The following is a 21,435-nucleotide window of genomic DNA, read 5'->3' on the forward strand; positions in this document are numbered from 1 at the left end:
CACATCATAGTAAAAACCCATCATAATTACAGCTGACTTTCAGTGCAAACTGTGAAAGCCAGAAAAGCCTGGACCAAAGTATTCCCAGTTCTAAATGCCAACCCAGATTACTTTACCAAGCCAAAATGTCTATTATAGTCAAAGGGGAAAGAAAAAAATCTTACATGACATAAATAGGCTGAAAGAATTCATGCTCACAAATCAAGCCCTTCAGAGAGTTCTGGAAGCAATACAAAGAGCTGAAGAAAGGAATGACTGTATACCCAAGGGGTAACACAAAGACAGGAATCAATACACATCTTTCATTAATAACTTTAAATATCAATAGACTGAACTTCTCGGTCAAAAGACATAGACTAGTTGAATGGATTAAGAAACAAAATCCATCTTTTTGTTGTCTAACTTTCAAGGACAGGCACTACCTTATGGTGAAAGAATGGGAAAAAAATATTCTAAGCAACTGGCACTAAGAAGAAGTTGCAACTCTAATATCTGACAAAATAGGCTTCAAACTAAAATTAATCAGAAGAGATAAAGAGGGCCACTTCATTTTGATCAAAGGAACAATTGACCAAGAAGACATTACAGTTATGAACATATATTCACCAAACTTTGGTGCACCCAACTTCATAAAAACAGTACTACAGAACTTTAAGACCCAGATTAATTCCAATTCATTAATAGTAGGGGACTTCTACCCCATTGTCTTCATTAGATAGGTCAACAGGACTGAAAATTGAGAGAGACACCTGAATTAAACAATACCATACATCAAATGGCCTAACAGACATCTACCGAAAATTCCATCTAAGCACCAAAGAATATACTTTCTATTCAGAGCCCCATGGAACTTTCTCCAAAATCGACCACATACTGTAGCACAAAACAAGCCTCAACAAACACAAGAAGATTGAAATAATTCCATGCATTCTATCAGAACACAATGTAATAAAGCTTGAAATCAATACTGGAAAAAAACCCTAGTAACTACATGAACACATGGAGATTAAACAACACACTCCTGAATTGTGAATGGGTCAAAGGCGAAATTAAGAAAGAAATAAAAGTATTCCTGGAACTAAATGAGAAGGACAACACAACACAACAAAACCTCTGGGACACAATGAAAGCAGTTCTTGGAACTTTCCAGCTCTAAGTGCCTACATTAAAAAACCAGAAAGAACACAAATAAATGACTTAATATTGCAACTCAAGACACTTGAAAAGCAACAACATTTGAAACCGAAACCCAGCAGACAAGAAATAACAAAAATCAGAACAGAAATTAATGAAATAGAAACAAAGAAAATAATACAAAGAATTAATGAATCCAAGATCTAGTTCTTTGAAGAGATAAACAAGATAGACCCTTAGCCCATTTAAACAAAAGAAGGAAGAACACCCCCAAATCAACAAAATCAGAGATGAAAGGGGAAACATCACAATAGACACCAAAAAGATACAGAACATTATAAGGGAATACTTTAAAAACCTATATGCCACTAAATTTGGAAACCTAAATGAAATGGACAGGTACTTAAAACCATGGGAATCACCAAAATTAAACCAAGAAGAGATCAACAGCTTAAACAGACCCATAACACATAAGGAAATTGAAATAGTAATACAAAACACCTGACTGAATAAAGCCCAGAACCAGATGGATTTACAGCAGAATTCTACCATTGAAAGAAGAGCTATAACCAAAACTACTTAATTTATTCAAAGATAGAAATGGAGGGAGAACTTCCAAATTCCTTCTATGAAGCCAGCATCACTCTAATACCAAAGCCAGGTAAAGATACAACCAAAAAAGAAAACTATAGACCCACATCCTTAATGAACATAGACGCAAAAATTCTCAACAAGATACTTGCAAACCACATACAGACACACATCAAAAAGATCGTCTACCATGATCAAGTCAGCTTTACTCTAGCGATGCAGGGATGGTTCAATATATGTAAGTCAATAAACGTCATAAATCATATAAATGGACTCAAAGACAAGAACCACATGGTCATCTCAATAGATGCAGAGAAGGCCTTTGACAAAATTCAATATGCATTTATGTTCAAAGTCCTGGAAGGAATTGGACTGGAGGAAACATAATTCAACATAATTAAAGCTGTATACAACAAACCCACAGCCAATATCATGCTAAATGGAGAAAAACTGGAAGTATTCCCATTAAAATCAGGAGCCAAATAAATAAATAAAATAAAATCAGGAACCAGAGAAGGCTGTCCGCTATCTCCACTCCTTTTTAACATAGTGCTTGAAACTCTTGCAAGAGCAGTAAGACAAGAGAAGGAAATTAAAGGAGTAATAATTGGAAAAGAAACTAAATTATCCCTTTTTGCAAACAACATATTATATCTAAGAGACACCAAAAATTCCACCAGAAAATGTCTAGAACTTAATGTCTAGAAATTAATCTACAAGTCTGTAGCCTTTCTATATACCAATAACAAGCAAGAGAAAGAGCACATGGAAACACTCAGTTTCACAATAGCCTCAAAAAGGAAAAAAAAGATCTTGGAATAAACCTGACCAAAGACATTAAAGAGCTCTACAATGAAAATTTTAAATCTTTGAAGAGATTGAGGAAGACACCAGAAGATGGAAGGACCTCCCATGCTCTTGGATTGGAAGAATTAATATTGTGAAAATGACCATCCTACCAAAAGCCATTTATAGATTCCATGCATTGTCAATCAAAATCCCCATGACATTCTTCACAGAATTGGAACAAATCATCTTAAGATTCATATGGAAGAATAGAAGACCTCTGATAGCCAAAGCAACCCTGAGCACTAAGAGCAATGCTGGAGGGATTACTAGACCAGATTTTAAACTATATTACAGAGATATAGTCATAAAAACAACATGGTACTGGCACAAAAATAGACCCATAGATCAATGGAACAAAACTGAAGACCTAATATGAGTAAATGCAATTTCAGCCACCTGATATTTGACAGAGGGGCCAACAATATTCACTGGAGGCAAGACAGCATTTTCAGCAAATGGTACTGGCAAAACTGTATCTCTACTTGTAGAAGAATGAAACTAAACCCCTATCTTTCACCCTGAACAAAAAAAGTCAATTCCAAATGGATCAAAGACCTCAATGTGAAGCCTGAAACTCTGAAATTGTTATAAGAAAACATTGGCAATAACCTACAAGATATAGGAAAGGATGAGGTCAAAGGGGAACACTCATCCACTGTTGGTGGGACTGCAAACCTGTTCAACCCCCACGGAAAGCAGTGTGGAGAACCCTTAAAACACTAAAATGGCTGGGCGTGGTAGAGCATGCCTGTTGTCCCAGCACCTGGGAGGCAGAGGCAGGTGGATCTCTGTGAGTTCAAGGGCAGCCTAGTCGACATAGTGAGCTCCAGGCCAGCTGGGGCTACAGGGAAACCTTGTTTTGAAAAGACCAAAAAAAAAAAAAAATCACTAAAAATGAACCTACCATTTGACCCAGGTATACCACTCCTTGGCATATACCCAAAGAACTCATGCTATTGCAGAGACACTTGTACATCCATGTTTGTTGCTGCTCTTTTCACAATAGCTAAGAGATGGAAGCAACCTAAGTGTCCCTCAACTGACAAGTGGTTAACAAAAATGTGGTATATTTACATAATGGAATTCTATTCAGCAGTAAGAAAGATGAAATCATGAAATGTGCAGGTAAATGGATGGAACTAGAAGCTGTTATACTAAGTGAAGTAACACAGACTCAGAAAAACAAACAATGTATGTTCTCCCTCATATGTGGATCCTAGCACCAAATCCTGGTAAGTGAGTATGTATCCAGACATAACCACAGAAACCAGGATAATGAAAAGGAACGAGGGAGGTAAAGGAAAAGAAAGAAACTGAAATAGAAGAACAGTGGGAAACAGGTGTTAATAAGAGAGATATAGATAAAAATGGGGTTATTGAGCTGGGCGGGGTGGCGCACGCCTTTAATCCCAGCACTGGGGAGGCAGAGGCAGGCGGATCTCTGTGAGTTCAAGGCCAGCCTGGTCTACATGGTGAGTTCCAGGACAGCTAGGGCTACAGGAAGACCCTGTATCAAAGACACCCCCGAAAAAGTTATATTTGAAGAAAAAGATATTTAAATTTGTTTACAAATCAGGGTGTGTGTGTGTGTGTGTGTGTGTGTGTGTGTGTGTGTGTGCTGGTGAGATGGCTCACCAGGTAAAGGTGCTTGTAGCCAAGCCGGACAGCCTGAGTAGTTCAGTCTCCAAAACCCACATTACAGAAGGAGAGAACTGACTCCAGCAAGTTGTCCTCTGACCTCCATGTGTGTGCCATGACAAGCATGTACATGCACATACAAAATAAACAAATGCAACAAAATTAAGGGGCTGGGCCAGGCATGCTGGTACACACCTGAGGCAGGGGAGTCATGAGTTCATGGCTAGCATGAGCTACATAGGAAGACCTTGTCTCAAACACAAAGATCAGGAGACTGGGGTATAAGCTCCATATCAGAGTACTTGCCTAGCACGCATGAGGCGCCAGGTTCTATTCCCAGCACCAAAATAAAAAAGTAAATAGTGAAATATTATGCAGTCATGGTTGAGTCAAACAAAAGCAGAGAAGTAAAAGGTCTAGTATATTCTAGTTATTTCTAGAAAAAATTATCTTTTGAACATAAATATGCATATCATTTAAAAGTTACAAATCAGACCACACTCATTACCTTTTTGAAAGAAAATAACATATCTTTTTGTTTGTTTTTCCAGTCTTTTTTAGACGGGGTCTCCTGTAGTCCCAGCTGGCCTGGAACTCGAAATGTAGACCAGGTTGGCCTCAATCTCACCTGCCTCTGTCTCCTGAGTGCTGGAATTAAAAGCGTGTGCAATCATGCCCAGTGAAAATAATGTTCTTAAGTAAACTGTAGACCAGGGCAGATCACACGACTCAGCATGAAATGCACTTGAGGTGAAAACCTGGCATCCCTGAACCCATGTAAAGATGGAGAGAACCTGACTCCACAACGCTGTCCTGTGAACCCATACCTATGCCTCCCTCAGATCATGTATGAGAGTGCCAGCGCCACACACACAGAGAAATAAATAAAAACAAGCAAACCAATACAAAGATTAGCTATCGAGGGCGTGGTGGCACATGTCTTTAGTCCCAGCACTCCAGAGGCAGACAGATCTCTCTGACTTCAAGGCCAGCCTGGTCTACATAGTGAGTTCTGAGCCAGCTGGGGCTATGGGGATATTTTTTCTGTATCAACACATACAGACAGCTTTTGTATTTGTGTTCTATTTTATGAATAACTACCTTTCTTCTAAGAATAAATGCCCAAATACATTGAAATTGCATTGTTTCAAATATATCTTTGTTTAGGTTGAAATCCAAATGCAGCTGGTGAATTAGCTCAGCAGGTACTACCAAGCCTGATGACCTGAGTTCAATCCCCAGAAGCCGTATGGTGTAGGGAACCAACTCCTGCAAGTTGTCTTCTGATTTTCACATACACGAAATAAATGTCATAAAAAATAAATCATGAGACCCTGTACTTTTTCTGCCCAGGATTCCCGCTCCTAAAGCAGGTTACCAGTCAGCAACCTCTTTCTCTTTTCTAAGCATGCTTTCCTAATACTTGGGACTTCCCCTACATTTTGGGTTTTCTTACTCTTTCTCTAAAGCTCCCCTCTCCACCATGTAGCTGTTCCTTTGCCTTGTGCCTGACCCCCCAGGCTCACTTAAATAGCATGGCTTCTTCTCCTCTCCATTCTCCTCCTCCAGGCAGCTGCTGAGATTTACAACTTGCCTCCCTGGGGTTTTTCTTTTAAACAATAATAAAATTGTCCTTAAGTTTTAAAATAAAGAAAATGACAAAGCTTCACAAGCTAAAACAATAAAAAAATACAGACTACCCACCCTTGAGTTTATTTAGAATTTTATGATTCTAGGATATAGAATGCTGTTTTATAAGAACTCTTTTTTGAAATACATTCAATAATAAGCTAAACATGGTATTGTACATGTGTAATCCCAGGACTTGGGAAGCAGAAGGATCAGCAGTTCAAGCCCAGCCTTGGCTACAGAAAGTTTTTAAACTTTTTTATTTTTTTATTTTATGTGTATGCGTGTATTGCCTGCATGTAGGTAAGTGCGCCTGTGTCGTGCAATGTCCGTGGATGTCAGAAAGAGGCTGCCGGATCCCCTGGGACTAGAGTTATGGACAGTTGTTAGCTGTCATGTGAATGCTGGGATTCGAACCTGGGTCTTCTGCAAGAACAACCAATGTTCTTAACTGCTGAGCCATCTCTCCAGCCCCATACAGAGAGTTTTTAAAGCCAGGTATAAATTCAAAAATATTTAACTATAATAATGTAGCCTTTAAATTTTCATGGTTAATAAAACTAAGGATACATGAAAAGCTTTATGGAAACCTACTACTTTGCAAACTAATTAAAGAACATAATTTTTTAAAAGCTTAAGCTGGGTATGATAGCACGTGCCTTTAATCCCAGCATTTGGGAGATAGAGGTAGGTGGATCTCAATTTGAAGCTAGCCTGGTCTACATAGTAAGTTTCAGGCCAGCTAGTGTTTTTCCTGAAAAAAGCAGGGGGGGGGTGGTGCAGCAGTGCAGGAGAGATGGCTCAGTGGTTACAGCATTGGCTGCTTTTGTAGAGGACCAAATTTTGGTTCCCAGCACCCACCTGGTGGCTAACACCTGTTTGTACCTCCAGTTTCAAGGGAATTCAATGCCCTCTTCTGATCTCCATGGGCATTGCACGCACATGGTAGGTATACTTACATACCTGTATGCAAAATACTCACATACATAAAATTTTAAAACAACAACCAAAAAACTGAGTTTGAACAGAGGTATCTTCCATGCTTGAATAATGCTGTTCACAGAAGCTATTGGTTATTAAAAATCCTAGTACCAGGTGCTGGATCTCCCAGACCCTGGGTAACCTGTTGGTCAAACGGACCCCAGAGACCTCCAAACAATGTAGGCTAATGGCATTACTTTTGGTTGCTCATAAGAACCAGACAGTAAGGCCCTATTGTGGGAAGACACCACACACTTTGGTTGTAGGTCACAGGTACACCAAATAGGAGCTGAGCTGGAAGCTCCATCTCTGCTGGTCAGCTTTCATTGTCATGCTGAAAAGTGCTAAACAGGCTGCTGGAGGAATAGAAATCAGTGGTCTTAAACCAGTGGTGGACCCTGCATGATACAATACTGACTTGCCAGGCAAGATATGCCTGCTGGTGCAATAGTGGCATGAATGTTATCAGGGTAATCAACCACTTTGGATTTGAGTTCCACTCCACAGGAAGGGATTCATGCCTGGTTTTGTCAAACTGGTCAAAAGGCCATGGCTCAGAGGTCCCAGGAGGGAACCTAGTACTGTTGTCTTGCTAAATGGACATGTCAAACTGCCTTCTCAATGTTTATGTTTATCCCATAGACTAATGCTGCTCTTCACCTTGGTCAGACAGCTTCTTTCTGCACGGGCTAGCAATTAACGCAGAGACATAACTGATCAAAGTGCTGAGAATAAGTGACTGTTGAATGCATAGCTCTAAATTAACATCTATATCATCCTCTCCTTCCTGCCTCACTCCAAGACCTATGGAAACTTAGTGGAAGAGGGAGAGGAAATAATATAAGAGCCAGAAGGATGGAGTGCTGTGAAACTGTCTTCTGAATATGACATGGCACCCATGAGCTCACAGAGCTGTGGTTACCTGCACAAGGCCTACACAAAATCAAGAGTGTCTACATTCCATCATGGTTGGAAAGGGGCATTTAAGGCTCCATCTGTAGCTGAGGAATTATTGACAATTAATAGCTGCTGTGGGGGAATCGTTTTTCTTCAGGGGGATAAGGATTAGTAAATTGTCCGTTATCCAGGAATAACCGCACATTCCTGGAGTTCTTCAAATTATCACAATTTTTTTTTTCTTTTGACAGAGTCTCAGCATGTATGCCCAAGGCTAGCTTTAAACTTTCTACCTCTACCTCAACCTCCAGAGTACTGGAATTCTAAGCAATCATCACCATCCTTAGCTACAAGACAATATTTGCAAGACAATATTTACAAACTCCATTTGGCTGGCACAGCATGCTTGTAATCCCAGCACTCAGGACATTGAGGCAGGACTACAAGTTATTGAAGATAACTTGGTCCACATAGTGGGTTCCAGGGTCTCCTTGTAGTCCAGCTGGTCTGGAACTCACTATGTAGACCAGGCTGGCCTTGAACTCAGACATCTGCCTGCCTCTGCCTCCCAAGTGCTGGGACTATAGGCATGTGCCACCATGCCCAGCACAACATCTCTTTGAAAAAGGTCTGACCTTTTAACTTATATAAGGTGTGACACAACATACCTTTTCCTCCCTTTTGCTGGAAAAGGGACGGTTGTATGAACTGGTTTTCAGGTATGCTCTGCAGGGGTTGATGAATATTTTCTTCCAAGTACGTGTCTGCAGTACTGTTCTACATACACAAAATGACAGCAGGATGTTAAGTGTGAACTTGCCCTGTAGCACCCCCAGTTGGCAGCTGAAGTCAATGCAAGTGTGAAGTGTGTTAAACACCTCCTGGATTCTCAAAGGTGCTGTACCCACTGCAGCTAGATAGCACTCAGGCCCAAATAACATCAACCATATATAGAAGACCAAGGGATGGAGGGTTACTTTCAACTCCCTTCCCTATGAGAGGGGGAATTGTTCCTCTTTCCTAAGAATGCCCAGTAAGACAGATCCAAATCAGTAGAGTCAGGGACACTTGTAGCCCCAGTACTCAGCAGGCTGAGGCTAGAGGATTTCTGCAAGAGGCTGAGGCAGGAGGATAGCTTGAAATTCAAAGACAACCTGGGCTACATAGCATGTTCCAAGCCAGCCTGGACTGTAGACTGAGATCAAAAGATTGAGTTGTCAGCAAAGGAGGAAGATTGGTTTTCATTCCTGGATTGGATCTGCCTGGGCAGGATAAAGATGACACTGCAGCCAAGAGACAGGAGGAAGTAGTCCGTGAGCCTACCATTGTATAGTAAAGATGTGTGTATCCATTGGTTAGACACAGTCCAAGGTCCTGAGCCCTCTCAGCATCCCCATACAAGAGGATGCTGTCAAGCCATGGGTTCCAAACTACAAACTGTGCTCTACTTGCTAGGGAGTTAAGATTCAGGTAAATCTCTGTGAGTTCAAGGCCAGCCTGGTCTACACAGTAAGTTGCAGGTCAGCCAGGGCTACATAGTAAGACCCCATCCCCCGAAACCAAACCAAAGCAAACAACAACAAAATAGCCCAAGAGTGAAAATCCACGTCCTTGAATATAGGAGGATAAATCACTTCAGTAAAAATCTCATGCCCTTGAACACAGCTGGAAGATAAGTCATTCCCTCCCAAACCAGTCAGCTACTGTTCATCCCATAATATAACAATGTCTGTCTCAGGGCTGGACAGATTGCTCAGTGGTTAAGAACACTGGTTGTTCTTGCAGAAGACCTGGGTTTGAATCCCAGCACCCACATGGCAGCTAGCAACTGTCCATAACTCCACTCCCAGGTGATCCGACAGCCTCTTCTGACCTCCATGGGCATTGACACGGGTGCACTTACCTACAAGCAGGCAATACACGCATACACATAAAATAAAAATTTTTAAAAAACCAACAATGCCTGTAATGGGAATGACGACTTGGAAGTCTCACCTATGGGACTTTGTCTACCAGGGGCTCTGGATGACTGGGTTTTGTTTGTGTGGTTTGTTGCTGTTTTCAGAGCTTCCCAATGGGTTTCTGCCAGAGGTTGTGTCTGATCTGATGATGATCTGTTATCTGTTGCATGGTCTTTTATTCTTACTCCTGCTTGCTCCATACTTAGTAAACTCACTCATTTGAAATAAAAAACCGTGGCTATTGTGGATCATTCTCCACACAGAGCAGCTGGTCTTTTGCTAAAGATACTCACTATTCTCCAGTTATAGATGGGGTCCTCTATAGAAAACATGCCACAGCAGTTGGAATGGCCTCTGATGTGAGAACGCTGGTTAAAGAAAGCCAGGCAATTTTTGTATTCTAATTTAAAAACAGAAAGACATTTGATAAGTCAAAGTTTACATGTATACACACACATATATTTACATACACGTGTACAAAAGCAGCCCAAACTGGCACATAATATACCGACTGCTGCCTCTTCTCAGCCAGGCGTGGTGGTGAACTCTTTCAACCCTAGCACTCTGGAGGCAGAGGCAGACAAATCTCAATGAGCTCTAGGGTGACAGGAAGACCCTGTCTCAAAGGGAAAAAAAAAGCGTCTCATCTAGAGCCTGTAGGGTAACCAGTGAGGAAAGATAAAAAAAAAAAATATGTATCCTCGCCAGGTATGGTAGCGCACACCTTTAGTCCCAGCACTTGGAAGGCAGAGGCAGGCAGATCTCTGTGAGTTTGAGGCCAGCCTGGTCTACACAGCCAGTTTCTGGCCAGCTGGGGCTACAGGGAGACCCTGTCTCAAAAAGATGGCTCAATGCGAGTAAAGCACTTGCCATGCAAGAATGAAGATCTGAGTTCAGGTCCTCAAAACCCATGTAAAACTCAGTATGGGAACACATATCTGTAAGCCCAACAATCCTGTGGTAAATTGAGAGGCAAAGTCAGAATGCCAGAAGCTCTCAAAGCCAGCTAGCTCGGCACGTGCAGTGGTGATGAGACCCTGTTTCAAACAGGATAGGAGAGTGACAACCAAGGTTGTCCTCCAACCTCCACTTGTACACTGTGGCAAATGTGTACCTACACACGGATGAGAAAGAAAACCTTCTTTCTGAATAGAATGATATGATAAGCAAGCATCAAGGAAACTTTATTATTATTTTATTTTTGGTTTCATTAAGACAGAGTCCTCAAACCCAAGTCTGCCTTAGGAATGTAGAGAATATAGGTGCACACAACATCTCTTAATATTTGGAATCTTGTTATCTGTGTGTGTGTGTTCATATACATATGTATGTGCATAGGTTTGTGTTTGTGTGACTGTATGTGTGTGAAGGTGCCCATGTGTGTGAAAGCCAGGTCAACCTTGGATACTATTTCTCAGGAGCCATCTACCTTGTTTGCAGAGACAGGGTCTCATTGGTCTGGAGCTCAGCAATCAGGGCAGGGACCTGGCCAGATAGCACCAAGAGTTCTTCTCCAGCCTCTGGAGTGTTGGGATTATTCTTACATATGTATATGACCAACCAGCCATGTATGTGCCAACAGGAAAGAGTCAACAACCTATCTTTACCTGGGGAATACTGAAGGTCTCCAGCCGAGTGCTGCCTCAGCACCTCAAAAGCGTCTTCGAATGCTTGACCCAGCTTGTCCTGTTCAAAGCAATTCTGTTGGAACAATGGTGGAACCCAAGAGTTATGAATTTATCAGTGAAACTTAATTTTCCTCACATATAATACTGCTTAGTTAGGAGAATTTCATCTTCAGTACTATGGACACAGCAGAATGAAGTTTTTATTGCAAGACTCTGTTCTTTGAGGCACCATCATGGCCTCTCCCTACAAGATGGTGGTAGTCCTCCCACAGTCATGAGAATCAAGTGTCTTGGGGCTCATCAAATGTGGAAGCCACTCTGCTATAGACTAGTATTAAAAAAGTATGCACCTTCAAGCCTGGCATGGTGGCACATGCCTTTAATCCCAGCACTTGGGAGGCAGAGGCAGGCCGATCTCTGTGAGTTCAAGGCCAGCCTGGTCTACTGGGGCCACAGGGAAGTTTGGGTCAGCTGGGGCCACAGAGAGACCCTGTCTCAAAAAGACCAAAAAAAGAAAAAAGAAAGTACCAAAAGTATTCATCCTGTAGTATAAAATTCTATATAGCATAAAATCAAAATTTTATATTAGTACAAATTATAAGATTTTAGCAAGGAATCACAGCAGGGGGACTAATTTTTTAAAAGTTCAACAAAATGAAAGAATAGAGGGAGAGAAAGAAATACCGTTAATAGAACAGAATCTGTGAATTTACTAAAAGTGGATGGTAGTAAAGATTTCTAGATACCAACTAACCAGCCACATGTGGTGGCACACAGCTTTTTTTTTTTTTTTTTTTTGGTCTTTTTGAGACAGGGTCTCTCTGTAGCCCCAGCTGTCCTGGAAGTCACTATGTAGACCAGGCTGGCCTTGAACTCACAGAGATCCGCCTGCCTCTGCCTTCCCAGTGCTGGGATTAAAGGCGTGCGCCCAGCTCGAAACAAAGCCTTTCATTTTGATCTATTTTTTCTTTTTTTTGGTCTTTTTGAGACAGGGTCTCTCTGTAGCCCCAGCTGTCCTGGAACTCACTATGTAGACCAGGCTGGCCTTGAACTCACAGAGATCTGCCTGCCTCTGCCTCCTTAGTGCGGGGATTAAAGGCATGCGCCACCACGCCCGGCTGGTGTGGGTAGAACTTTGAGAACAAGACCAGCCTGATCTACACAGAGGGGTTCTAGTCCAGGTGAGGCTACAGGGAGACGCTGTCTCAAAACAAACAAACGAACAAACAAAAAACCAACAAACAAGAAAGAAAATCAGAATACCAACTAACCATTCTTCATGAATTAGATGAAGGGTTTTGGGTCGAGGATGAAGTTCAGTGGTGTGGCCTGGCATGCACCAAGCTCTGGGCTCAACAGCAAGTCCTGTGGGTGGGGGGCACCAATTAGATAAACTGACAATTCTGAGAAGGTTTAACATTTATTATTTTGTTTTTCTTGAGGCAGGGTCTCAGTCTGTAGCCCAGGCTGGCCATTCTCCTGCTTCAACCTCTTGAGTGTTGAGATTACAGGCCTGAGTGACCATAACTGGCTTAAAAGTTTAACATTTAAAAAACAAAATTAAGAGCTAGAGAGATGGCTCAGTGGTTAAGAGCACTGGCTGCTCTTGCACAGAACCCGGATTCTATTCCCAACACCCACATGGTAGCTAACAACTGTCTGTCATTCCAGTTCCAGTGGATCTGATGTCTTCTTCTGGTCTCCATAAGCACTGCATGACATGGATGCACTTACATGCATGCAGGCAATACACTCATACACATTAAATAAAAAAATTAAGCACAACTTCTAATTTGACTTGATTCTGAATGAATAGATCTTCTCAGCAAATGCTATTTTTGAAAATGTCATACAAACCCAAATTGCCATCTGAATTAGTTTGTGGGAACAAATTTTCTTTCTACAAATTTTCCTTCAAGCCAGACGTGGTGGCACATGCCTTTAATCCCCACACTTGGGAGGCAGAGGCAAGAGGATCTCTGTGAGTTCAAGGCCACCCTGGTCTACATAGGGAGTTCCAGGCCAGCTGGGGCTACGGGGAGATATCTCAAAAAGAAAGAAAAAAAAAATTCCTACAAACGTTTTTTTCATCATTGCAACCTCTGTGTGTGTGTGTGTGTGTGTGTGTGTGTGTGTGTGAGTGTGTGTATTCATGTGTATGTATGTTGGAATGTGTGTGAACACAGGTGTATGCATATAGAGGCCAGATATTGACATCACGTGTCTTCCTCAATTGCTCTCCCCCTTATATAGAAGAAACAAGGTCTTCTCACTTAAAGCAGAGCTTGCTGACTCAGCTAGTCTACTAAGCCAGCTTGCTCTGGGGATCCCCTGTCTCCCAAGTGCTAGGATTACAAGCAGCCACCCCACCCTGCCCAGCATTGACGTGAGTGACTTCTGGGGATCCAAACTCTGGTCCTTGTGTTTAGGCTGCAAGCACTTTTACCTGCTGAGCCATCCCCCAGCGCAGCTCCTTGCAACTTCTTAAAAGTAAAAACAAGTAGAGTTAGTTGCCAATACTACTTAACTGATGCATCAAAATTTCACAATTTTTACCTTAGCATAGCCCGCTTTTGTAATAATGAACTTTATTTTTAAAACGGCCTTTTTGCCTTCTGAGAATCTAGCAAAGTTCAGGTCTATAATCCCAGCACTTGGAGGGCTGAGGCAGGAGGATAGCTGTGAGTTGGAGGACATGCTTTAGGAAATCCTCAAAAAAAAAAAAAATCGTTTGTATCACCTACTTTCTTATCCTTTTCATCAACTTAGATTTTGTTCTAAAATATCAGTTATCAAGCCAGGTGTGGTGGCACACACCTTAAATCCCAGCACTGGGGACGCAGAGGCAGGCAGATCTCTGTGAGTTCAAGACCAGCCTGGTCTACATAGTGAGTTCCAGACCAGCTTGGGCTACAGGGAGACCCTGTCTCAAAAAGACCAAAAAAAAATTAATTTAAAAAATTAATTAATTAAATATCAGTTATCACAGAACTAATGCCTGAAGTGCACTGTATCAGTATATTCTATAGAACGATACAGCAAACACTTGATAAGACAGAAGTGTATGGGTTAAATATGCATAATTAACAAATCTAGCAGCTCTGTTAACCCAAGTTCTTATCCTGTAAATGCAGGATGCTCTTGGTATTATTTAATATTTAGTATTTAATACTGATGAATAAAGTGAGATCAAGTAATATCACAATACATCATCTCTGTATCATGTCACTTAAAAGAAAATATGAGAAGAAAATCCATAAATCACAGTTTGGGCTATGTTCTTTAATGAATTTGTTTGTTTGTATGGTTTTGTAAGGCAGTATATATTAACCCTAGACTACCTTCAAACTCACTGTAAAGTTCAGACTGGCCTCAAACTCATGTGCATCCTCTGGTCTCAGCTTCCCAAGTACTAAGATTATAGGCATGCGCTAACACAGCTATCTAGTGACTATCAATAGTAGTTTTTGTTTGTTTGTTTGTTTTGGTGTTTTTTTGAGATAAAGTCTCCTAGTTGCCCCAGCCAACCTGGAACTCACTATGTAGAGCAGGCTGGCCTGGATCTCTGTGCATACTGGGATTTCTGAGCCTATAAGCTCAGAAAGTAACCAACTGTGACTAGTAATAATCAGATATTTAGAGATTAGAAATGCATGTGCAAACATCCAATGTCAATTGCATTGAAAAAGAATTTTTCTATATGAAACTGTGTATTTTAATAATGAAATGGAGATCTTTTTAAAGGTTAAAACATCATTTAATTTATGTCTTATAGGGTTTATACTGAGTACAATATTGTATAACTGTAATAATTCAACTGTAAACCTAAAAATTTACAGCCAAATTTGAAAGAGATGCATCCTACCTCAGGAAAACGTTATTGAATATGTCAATTGTGTTGTAATGATATGCTTCTTCTAAGTATGTTGTTATTAAATAAATCATTTTTAAAAATTAAAAAAAAAAGACATGTGCCACCACCCCCAGCAATTATTTTTTTATAAGCCACATTAATGACCTTCGTTAATTATGACTTCATTCATTAGTACTGAAGGTTGTATTTTGAACTAAATATTTAAGGAAACTTGCTGTATACTTGACTAAAATATTCCACAAGTCTCACAACCTAAACTTAGCAAACACAAAGCAAAGAAAATCTTAATGATCACGTCCAGGGCTTAAGATTTCCTGCACGTGAACAGACAGACAATAAGACACTAGGCCAAGAAACATTCAGCCAAAGGAGAAAACTGAACAGCTACTACACAGGTCCTAGAAAAACAAGCTGAACACTTACCAGGAAGACACTTCAACCCTCACAAAGCTGTCTCCCTCCTACTGCTTCCTTGACACCACTATCAAGAGCACACTGGCAGAGTTGCATTAAATAGCTATTTTAAGGAAGTGCTACAAAGGGGATTTTTTTTAAAAGATACAGTGCTTCATTATTCTATTTCATGATGTGACTAGAAAGACACCAGGGGCTATTATTTTGAAGAGGCATGTAATAGTTTGCATTCTCTGGGCCAAAAGCATTAGAACCAAACCCATGAACCAGCCCCTGTTCCACACTCGCCCAGCTCTGCACCCCCACTCAGCTTTTCTGAGCTGCTTAGGCCCTCCAGAAATATCTGTCGATCTCTTGTCTAGCGTTATTTATTTATTTATTTATTTATTTATTTTTGGTGTTTTTGAGACAGGGTCTCCCTGTAGCCCCAGTCGTCCTGGAGCTCACTATGTAGACCAGGCTGGCCTTGAACTCACAAAGATCCGCCTGCCTCTGCCTCCCAAGTGCTGGGATTAAAGGCGTGCACCACCACACCCACCTTCTTAAAAATCTTTTTCTTTTATTCATCTTCTCTCCCAATTATGGACTCCATACTCTCTTCTCTGGACTATGGACAGCCTGTGTTCTGGCCTCCAAATCGACTTCCTTGAGCTAAGCCACTTTAAGCACACTGACATTATCCACTGCCACCCTACTCAGCAATCTTAAGGCTTGAAATCAAGGCTTTTCAAGAGCAGTCTTAACCTTAGTTCCCATGATTTTTCAGTAGGGAGTAATGGAGGGATGATGAGATCTGTCAGCAGGTAAAGGCCTGGTCATCTCTAAGCCTGATGACCAGAGTTGTATCCAGAACCCATATGGTAGGCGAGAACTGACTCCCTCCAGAGGTAATAACAGTTGGTTATGGCAGAGGCAAGAGGATCCCTGTGAGTTTGCAGACAGCCTGGACTACATTGTAAGACCCTATTTCAAGAAGATAAGGAGGAGGCACACCTTCAATCCCAGCATTCGGGAGGCAGAGGCAGGCAAATCTCTGTAAGATCAAGACCAGCCTGGTCTACAAAGTGAGTTCCAGGCCAACTGGAGCTACAGGAAGACCCTACCTCAACAACAAAGAGATCAGTGACTTCATATTCCAAGATAGCAGCTAGAGTCCAGCCAGCTGATCAAAGCCTTTTTATAAATATCACACAATACTTATTTTATGCCACCATGAGCCAAAATAGACAGCCACCCCTAGCTGTCTAAGCAAAGCTAAGATCTAGTGCTTTGGGGGACAGAATAAACCACGATTCTGTTCCTGAAGGGGAAATGGAAGCTATAATGAAGAACTAGTAATCTCTAGTTCAACAGTGAAATAAGCAATCACTAATTTCAAAAACAAGAATGAATTACAACTTCAAGCCAGTGGGCTAGAGAGAAGACTCAGAAGAGGCCAACACTGGCTGCTCTCACAGAGGACATGGGCTCAGTTTCCGGCACCCATACAGTTCCAGTGAATCTAATGCTCTCTTCTGGCCTCTGTGGGCATTGCATGGATGTGGTGTACCCACTACATGCACATAAAACACTCATACATATAAAACAGAAATAATAAAAAAAATTAAAACAACAGTAACAACAAAAAGATGAGGAGGAGGAGCTCGAACAAGAACCAGCAAGATCCTGTATTGGGATCTGCTAAGAATTCCTACGTGGTTAGGCTCTCTGGGCGGCAATTTAGTGGAAATGTCTTGACCGTTACTGTCACTTGTTGAGCAGGTTCAGATCTCTGCTTGGCCAGGTTACTTAAAGAGGCTTTTGGTGGCTCTGATGGATGTTTGGGGTGCTCCCTCCACCTCCACCTCCTTCTCAGTGCCCCTCCCCAACTCATCCGCTCACATTACCTGCCATCCAAGTCCAACGCAGCATCTGCTGGTACACTGTGGAGCTAGCCTTTTCCTCTGAAAGCGTTGACATCCTCCTTACCGAACCAGCGCCAAAACCATTTTCATAGCCATCAGATTTGGCCAGGGGGAGAATTGCCAGAGATTTTAAAGTAAATCTTGTGGGTGGAGTGATCGGGAGGGCGTCTGTTTTTGTGTTTTGCATTGCTAGAACTTGAGCTCACCTTCAGTACGGGACTATTGTTGTAGGTTGATTACTTTTGTGAGCTGCTTTGTCATACAAATATGACACAGTTTCTCTTCTGAAATGTAGATATTATAGAAAGAAATATAAAACCCTAATCACTCCTGTTAGTTTGTTTTTTACTCCATAGGATCTCCACCCTACACCCTACGCCCATTTTTTTTTTTTTCTTTTTGAAAAATTTTTTATAGAGGCCGGGCGTGGTGACTCACACCTTAAATCCCAGGAGGAGCTCTGTGAGTTCGAGGCCAGCCTGGTCTTCACAGCGAGTTCTAGGCTGCTGGGGCTACAGGGGGACCCTGTCTCAGACCAAAAATAAATAAATAAATAAATAAATAAGTCTCAAAAAGACCAATAAATAAATAAAAAATAAATAAATAAATAATTTTTATTGAGCTATTTCACACAACAGTTCCCAGTAAAATCGAGACCCCTTCCTCCATCCATGGCCCCCATTTCCCCTCCAGACCCCATGCACTCTGTCTGCCACACATGCCAAGTTGTCTACATCCATTTTTGAGACACCTGATTTCATCTCTTTTTTATTCATTTGATAAATATTTATTTCAGTGCTCCTTGTCCCTTGTCTAAAAGCAATAGCTCTGAATAAGTTGTAGTAAGAAGAAATTATAAATATATATTAAAATAAGCACACTGAGACTACTGTGCTGCATACAGTGCTAGGGAGGTACCTAGCCAGGAGGTAGTGCCAGTCCTGGCCAGGAACTCCTGGCAACTGATAGCTACTGGGAGAGAGTCAGTTTCCCTTAGTGGTGTGATGCCTGGTCTGGCAGACCAGACTCCAAGGGATAGAGCCACACCCAAGAGCATTTGGGAAACACAGATTAGACTGGATAGGCCTTTTTTAAAAAAGATAGGGTGCAGGGCGTGGTGGTGCACGCCTTTAATCCCAGCACTCCTGAGGCAGAGGCAGGCGCATCTCTGTGAGTTCAAAGCCAGCCTGGTCTACATAGTGAGTTCCAGGACAGCTGGGGCTAAAGGGAGACCCTGTCTGTCAAAAAAAGACAAAAAAAAAGGGGGGGGGATAGGGTAGGGTGTGGTGGTGTACACCTTTGGTCCCAGCACTCTGGAGGCAGAGTTCTAAGCCAGCTGGGGCTAAGGGGAGACTGTCTCAAAAAACAAAAAAGCAAAACAAACAAAACAAAAAAGAAAAGGAAAGAATAAAGGACATGAATTGGGACAGAGGTGGTAGGAGATAAGGGTAGAGATGAGGAAGGGGATCTGAGAATTTGCATGAAATTCTCAAAGAATCCATTTTTTTAAAGCACAATAACCAGTGGGCTTGGGGGCACACACCTGTAATCCCATACTTGGGATACCCAGGAAGGATTTCAAGTCCAAAGGCAGCCTGGACAACATAGTCAGATCTCATCTCAAGAGAGGTTGGGGGGGATCCGAGACAGAGATGGAGAGGGGAGGGAAAGAAAGAGGAGGGAGGGGGCAATGGGAAGGAGAGGAGATGCAAAGAAAGATCCAGGGACCACCAAGACCACTTCTTGGGAGGTAACAATGGAACAATGGATGCGATGGAGATCTGGCTAGAGTTGAAGGAGGCCCAATGTAGCCAGCTCCAGTGGCTGCCTCCTAAGAGTCCACAGAGGCTTGTCACATACTTCAGGCTTAGCAAGTATTTGAAATGAATGCAGGACCAAGAACTTTCTAAAGTAATGTTTCAGTGGAATGTGGAATGTGGTGGTGTAAGCTTGTAATCCCAGCACTGGGGAGGCTGAGGCAGGAGGATTGTTGTAGTAAGCTATACAGTAATACCTTATCTCAAAAAACCAAACAAGAGTTGGAGAGACGGCTTAGCAGTTAAGAACACATTCTGCTCTTACAGAATTTAGTTCAGGCATCCATGTATGGGTGGTTCACAACTACTTGGAGAACCAACTCCAGTGACTCGGATGCCTCTGGCCTCCAGGAACACCTGTACTCACGTGCACATATGTGCACACACACACACACACACACACACACACACACACACAGATAATTAAAAAGTAATAAAAATCTTTAAAACAAAAACCAAACTAATTAAAAATAAAAATAAAGAAATTAGCATTTCCTCAAGTGCTGTTTTTAGAATCTTATTCTACAAGGTGTTAACCAAGGGTTGGAGATGTAGCTCAGTTGTTAGAGCACTTGCCCAGCGTGGGCAAATCCTGGATTTCATCCCCAGCACCACATAAAACCAGGCATGGGGATGAACACCTGTAATTTAAGCACTTGGATGTAGAGGCAGGAGGATCAAAAGTTCAATACTATACTTGACTACAGAGTGAGTTGGAGTCCAACCTGGGCCACACGAGACCCTGTCTCAGGGGAGAGAAAAAAAAAAATGTTAATCGATCCCTAAGAAAGTGCTAAACAGGAGTCAGGGTTGCTACATAAAGTTGCTTTAGTGAGGTCAGTGAGCATGCTGGGTGTGTTTGAACACAACCCTGGATTCTAGCTTAGAAAGGAGAAATGCGCTCTCAGGTGTTCTGTGGAGCTAAGGTGTGGGATGTTCTTGGCAACTTGGAAAGATGATATAATAATCCTCTAGGCATTTTAGAAGTCAAAACTCTTATTCTTCAAGAATATGATGGAAGTTTGGAGTTCTTTCCCTAAGAAAATGTCATTGACACACACTATTTTTATTTTATATTTTGCTCAGGGTCTTGCTATGTTGCCCAGCTGGACTTTAACCCACTGTCTTCCTTCCTCGGGCTCCCCAGTACTAGAAGAGTAGGTGAGAGTACATGCTGGTAGTTGCTATGGATATTGGCTACCACAGTTGACTTCGATTCACAATTTTGGGCAAACCCATGCAGCAGGGCCAAAGGACTGTAGTTACGCAGTTTAACACAACATAAGCTTGCTGTGTTGTCTTCTGGGTTTAAGGACTGACGGCCTCTGGGATACTGCCACCTGGAACACACTCAAAGGTTGTTTTCCTTTGGAGGAAGGAGGGGAGGTTGGTGCAGATGCCTGTGTTGCTCTCATTTCACAGAAGTGAGTTGAGTAGATAGTTAAGGGCTCCAAGGAGAGCTTCTCTGATTGACAGATTCCTTTTTGCACAAGTTCGCTGTCCTTGGTGATAACTGAGAATTTTTTCAGAAAATCTTAAGCAACAGATGTGCTGGTGTCTAAATCAGATGGTGCCAAGCCTCAGGTGGAAGACTGTGTTTTCTGCGAATAGGGAACTATAGAACCCAGGAAAAGGGAGACTAAGTTTAAGCCCTTAGTATTCATTGCAATTTCCATTGAAATAACTTAAAGGTTTATGGTATTAAAGAGCTAGTTCTTAGTTGGGTGTGATGGCAGCACTTGGGAGGCAGAGGCGGGCAGATCTCTGTGAGTTCCAGGACAGCTGGGACTACAGGGAGACCCTGTCTCAAAAAGACAAAAAGAAAAACAAAAAGGAAAGAAAAGAAAAAGATGGGTCTTAATCTTGGCAACTATCTGGAACCTAATTTAAAAAAACAGTGATTGTTAGCGGACTGGGCAGAAGATATTAGACAATGACTCACTTTAGTTTCATTTTATTTTTTTAACTTTTTTTTTTTGTCTTTTTTTGAGACAGGGTCTCCTTGTAGCCCCAGCTGGCCTGGAACTCACTATGTAGACCATACTGGCCTTGAACTCACAGAGATCCACCTGCCTCTGCCTCCAGAGTGCTGGGGTTAAAGGTGTATGCCACCACTGA

At 41.8% G+C, this 21,435-nt stretch overlaps 1 protein-coding gene across 1 annotated transcript in view; it reads right to left on the reverse strand.

Moving 5' to 3' along the window:
- The window catches only part of Spic (Spi-C transcription factor), a 20,073-nt gene extending 4,417 nt beyond the window's left edge, over positions 1 to 15,656 (reverse strand). Inside the window, exons 1-5 of the mRNA XM_029563330.1 lie at positions 15,606 to 15,656; positions 12,580 to 12,673; positions 11,288 to 11,381; positions 9,974 to 10,080; positions 8,388 to 8,496 (exon numbers count right to left, since the gene is read on the reverse strand). Coding sequence (XP_029419190.1) covers positions 8,388 to 8,496; positions 9,974 to 10,080; positions 11,288 to 11,381; positions 12,580 to 12,582 — 313 coding nt within the window. The 5' untranslated portion in view covers positions 12,583 to 12,673; positions 15,606 to 15,656. The remainder of the gene's footprint in view (positions 1 to 8,387; positions 8,497 to 9,973; positions 10,081 to 11,287; positions 11,382 to 12,579; positions 12,674 to 15,605) is intronic.
- Between the last annotated feature and the right edge of the window lie 5,779 nt (positions 15,657 to 21,435).

Source organism: Nannospalax galili, unplaced genomic scaffold (assembly GCF_000622305.1).
Source record: "Nannospalax galili isolate Female #2095 unplaced genomic scaffold, S.galili_v1.0 scaffold415, whole genome shotgun sequence".
NCBI classification, from domain to species: domain Eukaryota; kingdom Metazoa; phylum Chordata; class Mammalia; order Rodentia; family Spalacidae; genus Nannospalax; species Nannospalax galili.